Consider the following 12,314-nt stretch of genomic DNA (forward strand, 5'->3'; position numbering starts at 1 on the left):
CGGCACAGGGCCGATAGCCAGCCAGCGTTATTCCTCCTCACCTCCGTCAGTTGTTGTCAGCGCGCGTACCTGACGCAGTCACTGCGGCTCACTCTCCTTCCCGATCTCGCGCTGCTTGTGCCACGTCACTGGGCTCCGACCCTGGGACCCTACGTCATCCGGGCGCTCCTTCTCCGCACGGCGGCACTGCGAGATCTCCCGAGCGTCACCACCGTCACCTCCGCCCGGCCAGTCAAGCACCACCGCACACCGAGCACCAAGGAAAGTCCACCGGTAAGAAAATAACGGGGCCTGTGCCTTTGCCTTTGTCTAGCTTGGGGAATCTTCAGTCCACGCTAGTTCAGCATCAGAGCAGAGACCGGGAGGAGAGCACACACAACACCACTCACTCCCGCATCCAGTCACGCCCCCCCACAACTTGACTTTTGTTGAGAAAAAAAAGATTCCCCTCTGGGTGATCTAAGTACATTGCAAGGATTTAGTCAAACTTTGTTGCAGATTCCTACCTTTTGTTATTCTGAAGAAATCAGTTTGTTCCTCTGTGCTGAGTGAGTCTAGAGGGAGTGGTTTCATAATTATCAATCAGCTGCAGGGCACTTATGAGGAAAACTGCTGGGCCTGCATCCCTTTAGACAAGTTTCTATTGGGAGTATCGCACCAAAAATTACAGTTTTGTTGCAGGGGATGCCTGAAATCTGACTTGCATCTTAAAGCAGACTTCAGGGAAAATCAGTGAGCCAATCACACAAGCAGGTCATTAGGTTTCTGGGGGAAGTTCTGTACACATTCTGTGTACAGCACATTTCCAGGTAGCCATATTGCATTGCATTTTCAGAAAATTACAGCGGCTGCAAATTGAAAAGTAAAAGTATTTTTTTAATAAAACATTCAATTACAATATGACTTGCATCGCACTATATTATTATTATATTATACGAGATTTATATAGCACCAACAGTTTACTCAGCGCTTTACAATGTAAAGGGGGGACAACACAATTACAGTACAGTTCAATACAAAAGGTACAGGAGGGCCCTGCTCGTAGAGCTTACATTCTAAAGGGAGGGGGTGGTGGTACAAAAGGTAATAGCTGCAAAGAATGATTTCATGGGGGTGGCTCAGGGACAGTTAAGTGGGTGTGGGATAGGCTTCCCTGAATAAATGAGTTTTCAGGGATCTCCTAAAGGTGGACAGGGTAGGGGCTGATCGGACATACTGGGGCAGGGAATTCCAGAGGATGGGAGAGGCTCTGGAGAAGTCCTGAAGGCGAGCATGGGAGGAGGTAACAAGGGAGCTAGAGAGCAGGAGGTCCTGGGAGGAGCGGAGGGGGCGATTTGGGAGATATCTGCAGATGAGGTTGGTGATGTAGATGGGGGCGATGTTGTGAATGGCCTTATATGTTATGGTTAGCATTTTGAATTTTATATATATATTTTATATTATGTTTTCTTTAGTTGCGACCCCCCCCACGTAAGTGGAGTTACCCTTTAAGTTCTTTCAATTCTGGTACAAAGCATTGCAAAGTTATTTACAAATGAAAATGTAAATTTTGGGAATTTTTTTAAGTGTAAAAGTATGTGCACTCCTGTGACCCAGAAAAGCAGTATGGTCCTGCACCTCCACCTGCAGACTGGCAGGCCGCTTCTGCTGTGATTATTCACAGCAGAAGCCAATCTGCAGGTGCCAGGCACTCGATGTCCTCCAAGACCTGCCAATCGTTGTTAAAACACCACAGAACGGGGATCTGCTTATGTAAGCAAGGCAGATCTCCGTTTCGATGGGGGAGGGGGATGGATTCTGTGTTTCTGCAAAGCAGAAAACACAGAAAACCCCTTCCCAGCCAGTGTCATTAGTACAATGACAGTTCATATTTTTAGCACTGAACGCTGTGTTAGTGTCACTGGTTCTTGCAAAGTGTCAGTGTGCGATTGTCTGCCACAATATCGCAGCCCCGCTATGTCGCTGATCGCCACCATTACTAGTATTAAAAAAAAAATACCATAGTTTATAGAAGCTATAACGTTTGTGTAAACCAATCAATATGTGCTTATTGGGATTTATTTTAACAAAAACATTGGCCTAAATTTATAAAGGAATTTGATTAAATTTTTTTTTATTTGATATGTTTTATAGCAGAAATTAAAAAATCTTTTTTTTTTTTTTTTTAAATTGTTAATTTTTTTGTTTATAGGCCAAAAAATAAAAAACGCAGTGCTGATCAAATAACACCAGAAAAAACTATTTGTGGGGAAAACATGACATAGGTTTTATTTGGGTACAGCATCGCATGACCGCGTAATTGTCAGTTAAAGTAACACACCAGTATGGCCTGGTCATGAAGGAGGGTAAATCTTCTGAAGGTCAAGTGGTTAAACACTCTTTTTCACTTTAAAACTTGCTTTAACTGAAATCATGTGCAGATTGAAGGCCCCCTTTGATCTGCATATTGTTGAAAGAAAATACAATATTACAGAGTTGCTACATTGCATTTCTTAGTTGCGCTTTTCAACATTGTTTCCAACATGGTTGAGAATCCCTGTTTTTATGCCCTGTGTATTTGAAGTTTTTTGGACATACATTGCACATGCAAAGTCTATAACTTGTTAATTAATGTGACTTGCAACTATTAGAATGGAAAATAAAACCCACACAACAAACAAGCCAAGTTGTATTTTTATTAGCACGTATCAGTATTGGAAACAAAATAGGTATTTACAAGTCAATTACGCATGTTCTTTTAAAAAATGTTCATAGTTTGCTTTTAGAACAAACTCAAAACATCGATTTGACTTCAAACTGCCAAGGTCATCTGACTGAAGAAGAGCATTTACATCGGGTAAGTAAGTCTTAAGGTCTTTGCCTGTAGATACACAGGGAAGAAACAAATCATTAGGATCATTAGGAGCACACATTCATGCACATTATCCTTGTTTTATCCTTTTACAGAGAAATACTTGTTGTTCCTGACAAAAATTCATTGAGCTCCTAATTTCATCTTGTGAGCTGACAAGCAGCTGGAATGTGGACTAAAATAATTTTCAGTCATGTTTCACTATATTATTGGCACTATGTTCTCACATTTGCACATGTTTTATTTTCATGATTTATTTATTTCAGTGTTGACAATTTGTATTTGCTTTGTTCTCAATGCACTATATTAGAGATGATGCATGTTTTCAAATGAGTTTATGCAAATATAAAGGTATAGTCCCACTCAAAGTACATAACATGCTTTTATTAGTATATTTAACGGGCCAAAAGACAACAAATAAGAGATGCTCGTTGAACAAGCTAAATGGGAGCAAATAAGAGCGGTTAGTTAGCGTTTACATATAGTACATTCTAACACTAACTCTAATGGTACTCAAAAAATAAAATAATAAAAAGGGCTCAGAAGTTAAAAAGGCATCTATGAAAAATTTGTCTCATTGTAATTATCAGGGAACGGGATAATAAAAAAATCCTACCAGTATTCCCCTTCACTAACAGTTTACATTATTATTACCTGTCATGCAATTCAGCTAAGAATGGGCATACTCCATCTACAGCTATTTTTCTTTTAGGCTAAAATTGTATATATAGTTTGATGTTTATTCTGTTTGCTGCATTGACTATACTAAGCAATACCCCAATATCTCTGGCACAAGAAAAACATGCCTGGGAGAGTTCATGTGACTGGAGACTCAATTATTGCTTGCAGATGCTTGTTTTGTCCACTACACTACCATTGAAGAGACTATTGACACTGGATATCACCCATGGAATCCTTCCTTCAGGTTGGCAAAATAGCATATACTGTACTTGTGTCTCCACTTATCTGCTCACGATGTAATTGCTAACGTTAGAATGACCCCAGGAAAAGATCACAGTATGACTGGGAGTATCTATGAACGCTTATGCAAAGTCCTAAAAAGAGCAGGTGCTCTGCTACCTGTAATGGTCATCATACATGTGACAGCCTGACCATACAATTTTTGAATGGTCAACTTTAGACTTGCCAAAACTATGTAATATGAGGATCTATCTAAGGCACCCATACAAACTACATCCAATCAGGCATGCCCTGGCCCTACATTGTTGTCGGTAATTGTACAATCAAAACATATCGTATGTGGTGAGATGAACAGAAGCTCTTCTAATCTGCTGATATAGGGAGCCCTATAAAGTACTTTATTTTGATTGTATGGGGAAGGGTTAGAATTTTTGTCAGGTTTTTTTGTTGTCATTTGTGTAACCATTGTGGACATTCTCTCTCACATTCTATGTGATCAACTAGACAGGATGTGTGCAAAATCACTTCAGTAGGGAGGGTAATATAATATTTTATGAAGTAGGTTGTCCACACCAGAGAGATCTCATTTTATATTTAGTCACTTGAGTAGAAAATTTGTAGAAATCTCCTCAATGGGGACAGAGATGGCAAAAGTAAAAAAAATTACTGAAGTTATAAACCTCTCTCACTGAAACCAAAAATATGTTTTAGCTCAAGTTGGGCTTTAGGCCACATTTACAAGTGCCCATATAACCATTCTGGGGAAATTTAGTCTATTGACTTTACTACACTGCAAATGTAAAACCATATGCTGTAAATATTTTTATACGTATTTAATTTCCTTTGAACTACTTTTTTGCCATAAATGCGGCCTGACCATTGCCATAAATGCGGCCTTACCATTGCCATAAATGCGGCCTGACAATTGCCATAAATGCGGCCTGACCATTGCCATAAATGCAATGCGGCCTGACCATTGCCATAAATGCGGCCTGACCATTGCCATAAATGCGGCCTGACCATTGCCATAAATGCGGCCTGACCATTGCCATAAATGCGGCCTGACCATTGCCATTATTGCAGCTGAACATTCCCATTAATGCAGCCTGACCTATGCCATTGCTCGGTCTGCTCTGTCTTCTCAGCAGGTGTCAGGCCCAGCCGGGAGATCGCCCGGCGCTCGTGGGAGGCCTGGGATGTCTGTCTTCCGGTACTAGCATGGCGGGGGCAGTGCCCATCGTATATTCGAACCATAAGACGCAGAGACATTTTCCCCCATATTTTTGTGTGAAAAAAGTGCATCTTATGGTCCGAAAAATATGGTATATGTTACAGAATGTGTAAAACCAACATTTCATATTCATGGTATGTACCTGCTGTACAATGTATTTGTATGAAAAAGTATCCTGTTCTTAGTTGTCTTCATTCCTTCCAAATCTTTTGTGCACGTGCAGAAAAATTCCGTATTCATTCTACAGAGAGGCCATTGGGGTACATAAAAGCGGGCGATTGACAATAGCGACTAAAGGCTTTGGGCAATGGTCAGGCCACATTTATGGCAATGGTCAGGCTACATTTATGGCAATGGTCAGGGTGTATTTCAAGGGCACTGGTAAATATTTTAGTACATCATTGGTTTAGAATATTTTTTTTCTTGTTTTCCTCCTGCATCTTATGGTCAGGTGTGTCTTATGGAACGAAAAATATGGTAGTTAACAATGATCTATCAAAACTTGTTAACATTTCATGGAATAGGAATACATATTCTTGTATGCATAAGCATCTACAATGCAAATTAGATAATGTGAAAAAAATAGCTTTTTTATACCTTCATTCAATAACTTTTGAAGTACTTTAACAAAAACAGAGTTTTTTGAGGCTTCTATTGGGTCATCTTTGCCACCTAAAGTAGACCACCTGTAATTAAGCATATGAAATAGTTTATAATTATTTTAACAACCAAAGAAATGTTTGGTAACAACTAGAGAGCATTTAACAATTTATAACTGGCTATAGGGAAATTAAAGTGGAAACACTAAATTGTATAAGAATCAAGATCAATAAACAATTTACCAGTTATATTAGTCTGATATCAGGGCTACAAACAATAACAAAACATAATTGTATAGATATTTAAGAGGAAATTGTTACTCCGTGAGTCCTCAGTTTTGTAGCAAGTAATGTAGAATAACACAGGACAGAAGGGAAGGTGGCCTGTGTCCTTCACTGTACTCCAAGATATGTATTTTAAAAGCAAGTTAAAATTCCTTTTATCTTAAATCACACAGTACACAGGCTTGAAATGTATAAAACAAGCTATACAAGAATGTCAACTCCCCAATTTTTTAACTAGCATTTGAAGTAAAGTGCACATGAAGTAAGGGCATAACAGTACAAACAGATGATTCCCCTGCACACTTAAAAACACAAATTGACACTAACAATTCACATTAAAAACAGCTTTTATTTGAACACATCTGTAAGTGGAAGTCGCACTTGCTTTACTAAGGCTCCACTGTAAAGTGTGGTTTTAACTCCTATGCCCCGTACATACGGTTGGATTTTCCGATGGAAAATGTCCGATCGGAGCGTGTTGTCGGAAATTCCGACCGTGTGTGGGCTCCATCGGACATTTTCCATCGGATTTTCCGACACACAAAGTTGGAGAGCAGGAGATAAAATTTTCCGACAACAAAATCCGTTGTCGGAAATTCCGATCGTGTGTACACAAATCCGACAGACAAAGTGCCAGGCATGCTCAGAATAAAGAGATGAATGCTATTGGCCACTGCCCCGTTTATAGTCCCGACGTACGTGTTTTATGTCAGAACGATCGGATTTTCGGACAACTTTGTGTGACCGTGTGTATGCAAGACAAGTTTGAGCCAACATCCGTCGGAAAAAATCCTAGGATTTTGTTGTCGGAATGTCCGAACAAAGTCCGACCGTGTGTACGGGGCATTAAACTTGAAAGTCTCCAAGTTGGAGCACAGCAGGGGCATACCTTCCCTTAATTTATCCACTGATATATATATATATATATATATATATATATATATATATATAATTATTTGATCACCTTCACCTGTGAGGCTACACCCTGTTGTGTTGAATATAAAAGTATGTGGTTAGTAATGGATTACTGCACGAAGCCTAAGGAAGAGCATGTGATGCTCGCAACTGTACAGTAGCTATTTGTAACCTTTTTATGCCTTGAGAGCAAATGATTGCTACAATATACAATTTTTGCATTGGAGAATGTGTCCCTTTGTTTTTTCCTATTGAATATTGGTGGAAGATTGGGAGGCCACCCTGACATTGATCTCCATACGAATCATCATAGAAACAGTAGAAGTAACCCAAACGAAGACGATTTATTTTATATATATATATATATATATATATATATATATATATATATATATATATATATATATATATATATATATATATATAAAAACACACACCATTTTTCTAGGTACATATATTTCCAAAGGTGCTATTGACATGAAATATTCACCACATGTTGGTACCAACCCATGAAATCCATACAAAGAAACCAAAACAAATACATTCAGAAATTAAGTTAACATTCAGAAGTTTTGAAATCCTTCTGTAACCAATGCCATCAGTATAATAAGGTTGCGAAGGTCTTGAGAGAGCCGTTTGCTTTTACCCATCATGTTTCTTGTGTGACACCTTGGTAATGAGGCCATCAGTTGAGACTGAACCAGCTGATTTGAATTTCCACTTACGAGGAACAGGATTGCTTTTGTAATTACTAATAGATTTCAGCTAGTGTCTTAAGCTTTCCAAGTCCTTTTGCACCTCCCTTTCTTCATACGTTTAATACCTTTTTTCCTGTGTACTTCCATTTTATTACATGTAACTTAATTTCTGAAATGATTTGTTTTGGTTTCTTTGCATATATGGATTGCCAGGGATGTTACTGACATGTGAGGAAAATTTCATGTCAATAGCACCTTTATATTTTTCTATAAAAATGGTGACGTGTTCAATATTTATTTTAGTGTGTGTGTGTATTCCAACTTGGAGACTCTCACATTTATTAGTTAGGACCGCACTTTACAGAGGAGCCTTGGCAAGCCAGTGAGACTTCCAGATACTGTATATTTACAAATGAGTGATTTCTCCTCAAGGTAGAAGAGTCCATCACCTGAGGACTCACAGAGCGGGGGTACACCACCTCAGAAGCTCTGCCAGTGTCCACTCATCTGACGGTATCAGGGTCCATAAAAATCAAGCCTGTGTCCTGTACTATACAATTAAGATAATAGTGTTGTGTTTGAATGTCTGAAGCACCAACTGTGCTTCATCTTGTGTGTGCCAGTGCCCTGGGATTGCATTACTAAACTTCCTATATTCGATTGCACTCACAGTAATTGGAGCATGGGGTATACAATATTGAATAAATGTTACTTAGTGGCATGCATTTTATTTTGATCTTTTTAAATACATTTCAATGATATATACTGTATTTACACACATATACCCTAGTAGTTCCATAAGATCTGGGTAAGGCCATTTCTTTATCAGAACCCAATTCTGGCATGATTGTTTATTTTTGTATGTTACAGGGTTTGGTGGTGATATCTGGGATTTGAAAGGGGTGTTTTTATTCATTTTAGAGTGCTTCAGGAGAAGAGTGTTGCATTTCTATATCTGTAGCTTCAAAGAGCTTAGCATAGCACAGTGTTCTAAGGCTTCAGCAGTTCAACACACCCCCTGAACAATGCTCCAATCAATATCGCTGCTCAGGATAATCAGTCCACTGTGCTGTTCAAGCAGCAGCCCTGTGTGTTGCTAGAGCACAATATTTTAACCCTAGTTACAGCAAATAACACAATAAAAAAAAAAAAAAGGGATGCCCACATTAATAACTATTTTTGCAGCCTGACTTCTTTGAAGAGGAAGTAAACCCTTATGGGTTTACTTCCTCTTTGTTTCCCTGCAAAGGTAAAGCATAATGGGCTACTATGCATCGCATAGTAGCCCATAATGTGTTACTTACCTGACACAGGAGCCTGCGATGTCACCGCTGTCCCTTCTTCCTAGAAGCGTCAATCTTCCTTCTGGGTATCGCGGCTCCGGCGCCGTAGACAGCGGTGCCTGTCTTTTAAATATGTGTAGGTTTAGGAGATATTTCTTGGACCTACAGGTAAGCCTTAATCTAAGCTTACCTGTAGGTCAAAGTGGTCTGTAAGTGTTTACAACCACTTTAAGAGTAATAATATACAAACTGGACTTATCCAGATGTTTCACATTAATGAAAAAATAGTTCACACTCTCTCCTGGTTTGAAGAATTTCTTATATATGTGGGTATACCAGGAGGAAACGCTTTAATCTCATCTTCAGGTCACTAAAGAAAATGTATGCAACTGAATAACAACTGACAGCCAAATGGAACCCAATCCTGCTCAATTACAACAGGTTTCTTGTAGGCTTTTGTCTCAACTAACACTATTTCATGTCCAAGGATAATAAACAAGCAGAGACACAGCTATGCAACTGATGTCTCTCACAGAAGTAAACTTGGGCATGGAGGAAATAGACAGAAAATACTTGATTATTATTATTCATATATTATTTTTCACAGACTCGTACCTTCAGCTAAAGGCAGCTTGCAAGTTTTTGAAGAGAAGTGTCTCTCCAATTATGATTAAGGGCTCTTAGCAGGAAAGTCACAAGTTTTTAGATATATTAAGAAGGTGCTATGGTTATGCAAAAAAGGCATTAAATATACGGTTTTAAATACAGGCTAAACAAGATTTCCAGGTACGATAATAAATGTCTCTGGTCGTGGCTTTTCTTGCCCTTCAGAAGAAAGTAATGAGACTCAGAGACCCCTCTGTTCCTTTGGATCAGGGTTTTAACAGCCCTCGTTTACAAGCTAGTGGCTGTAAAGACAGGGGAAATAGAGGGCCTTGAGACTGATAAAAGCAAGGGGTCTTCTGTAAAAAGTCTGCAGATTTTTTTCGTACTAAGATGTGAAAGAGTTCAGGGTTGAGTTCAGTGCAGAGTTCTGGGATGCACTATGACCAGAGGTACCAAACTCCATTCCATTGCGGGGCTGCATCAGCATTATGGTTGCCCTCAAATGGCCACTTGTATCTGTAATACTATATACATTTATCCATGGCTTTTTTTTCAGTAAGTAGGTGCAGGAACTCAACCCCCCCTTCCACCCACCGTGCCGCTCCAGTGGGTGTGGCCGAATTGCACTACAAGTGGGAGGATCTTCATCTTGAAAGGGCAATAAATACCGGGAATGCATTATGTGCGGGGTTCAAGGATGCGCTATGTGTAGAGCGCAATTCCAGTGGTGCCCTAAACACAGTGTGCAGGGTTTAGGGATGCACTACGTACAGAGCGCAGAGTTCAGGGATGCACTGCGTGCAGAGCGCAGAGTTCAGGGATGCACTGCGCAGAGTTCAGGGGTGCACTACGTGCAGAGTTCAGGGGTGCACTACATGAAGAGTTCAGGGGTGCACTACATGAAGAGTTCAGGGGTGTGCTGTGTACAGAGTGCAGGGTTGAAAAGTGCACTACAGAGTGCAGGGTCTAGGGGTGTGCTATGCAGTGTGCTTTCACAGGCTGCCCACATCTCAATTCCACCCTCCTTTTGGCTCCGACCTCTGCTCCACTCTCCCCTCATCCCCACCTCTGCACACATCTCCCTCCACAGCCCTCATCAAGGGGCATAGGTAAAGCCTGGGAAAGACCCTGCTTTCTCTATGCTGATAAACGTTAGCCAGTCATGAGATTGGACGAAGGATATTTATTCATATTTTAACCATATTTCTCATAGAGAACATCACCGTGAGAATTTTTGTAAGAAAAACCTGTATTTGAGATGTATATAAAATTAGACCAAGATATTAGAGGCAAATAAAGAGCTATAGAACAGTTATTTGTAGTCGACTACCTAACCAAGGGCATCAGGCAGCTGAATTTACTTTTGGATATTTTCTGTCAGGCCTGAAGAAAATGTATCTTCAGAAGATCATCTAGATCATGAGTGGAAAGTCAATTTCTTCACGGGCCGCATAGCACTATGGTTGCCCGCAAAGGGCTGAACTCTGTAAGACTACATCAATTTATCCAGGGCATTTTTTTCTCAGAGAATAGATGCAGAAACTCAACCACACTCCGCTCACATCGAAGGGTGGGTGTGGCCAAATCGCACAACAAAGAAGCAATAAATACCAGGAGTGTGTTAATGTGTGGGATTCAGGGATGCGCTATGTACAAAGTGCAGAGTTCAGGGATGCGCTATGTACCGAGTGCAGGGCTCAGTTAAATACCGAGTACAGGGTTAGGGGTGCGCTATGCACAGTGTGCAGGATTCAGCTCTCTTTCACAGGCTGTCCACATTTCACTTACTTCCCTCCTCAACTCTGACCTCTGCACACACCTTCCTTCACCATGTGATACCCCATCTCACACTGCCCTTGCATCACCAGCTGCCATGTCCCCACCGTGAGTGCAGAGCAGGGATCTATGAGAGCCACCGAGAGGAAAACTGTCCTTGTAAACACAGAAGAGCCGTGTTCTGGCTGAAAAAAAGCCCTGGGTGCGAGGGCCACATGAGATGGCCTGGTGGGCCAGATTTGGCCTGCAGGCCTAGTGTTTGACACATGTGATCTAGACCAGTCTGCCCTGTGAGTTTTGAGAACAGTTAGGAAGAATGGCAGGAGTTTTGAAAATATCCTGGGTGAGGAAGTTTGTTGAGGGACTTAAAGTCCAAGATAGGACAGATCATTCTGTTGGGTTTTTATACTGTGGACAGGTTTTAGTAGAATCACTTGAGCCTGTGCTGCGATTGTAATGGCAAAAAACTACCTGGGACTAGAGGTGGTATAAGTGTTTTGAAAACGTTAAAGAAAATCAGCTATACTTTTTTATTTTCAAGGCCCCCCAGGTGGGTTATGCCACAATGTACTAGCATGCACAGCTTTTTAGTACATTATGGCAGACTTATCTGTCATATGGTGTCCTCCCAGCACAGCACTGGTACCGATCCGGTGGGCCCCCGGCGCTTCCATCTTTGCCCGGACTTCCTTTCGGGTCCTGTGCCTTTGGCCACTTGATAGGCCAGGCCGTGATGACGCCACTCCCGCACATGCGCACAGGAGTCACATCACTGCAGCACGGATCGGGGGCAGATTGGGCCCGTAAATGTTTGCTGAGCTGCACATACGTGGCTCAGTGAACATGACAGCTGACAGGCAAAAGGGTCTCTTCTGTCAAAATAAGGTCTATTCAGTCAAAAATACCCTACCTGTCAGCCATTTGAAGAAAAAACAAGTTTACTTTCTTTTTAAACAGTTCTTGTGTGATTTGACAGAAGGGAATGGTGAGGAGGTGGAGTTTTGGAATGACCTTTTGTGACTTTGGTAAACCCCCAATTAGATTTGAAATGTTGGAACATCTTAAGGCTAATGAGATATCCACTGTAGCAGACATCCCCCGCTCCTAAACTGAGGGCCCATCTTCATTGTGGAGAGGACTTGCTGGCCT

General features: G+C 40.9%; 1 protein-coding gene across 1 annotated transcript in view; it reads right to left on the minus strand.

Moving 5' to 3' along the window:
- Positions 1–2,661: 2,661 nt before the first annotated feature.
- NUP133 (nucleoporin 133) overlaps positions 2,662–12,314 on the minus strand; it is a 1,112,480-nt gene continuing 1,102,827 nt past the window's right edge. The window contains 2 exon segments of the mRNA XM_073627602.1: positions 2,662–2,860; positions 5,601–5,689. Of these exon segments, the coding sequence (XP_073483703.1) occupies positions 2,724–2,860; positions 5,601–5,689 (226 nt within the window). The 3' untranslated portion in view covers positions 2,662–2,723.

Source organism: Aquarana catesbeiana, linkage group LG04 (assembly GCF_042186555.1).
Source record: "Aquarana catesbeiana isolate 2022-GZ linkage group LG04, ASM4218655v1, whole genome shotgun sequence".
NCBI lineage: Eukaryota > Metazoa > Chordata > Amphibia > Anura > Ranidae > Aquarana > Aquarana catesbeiana.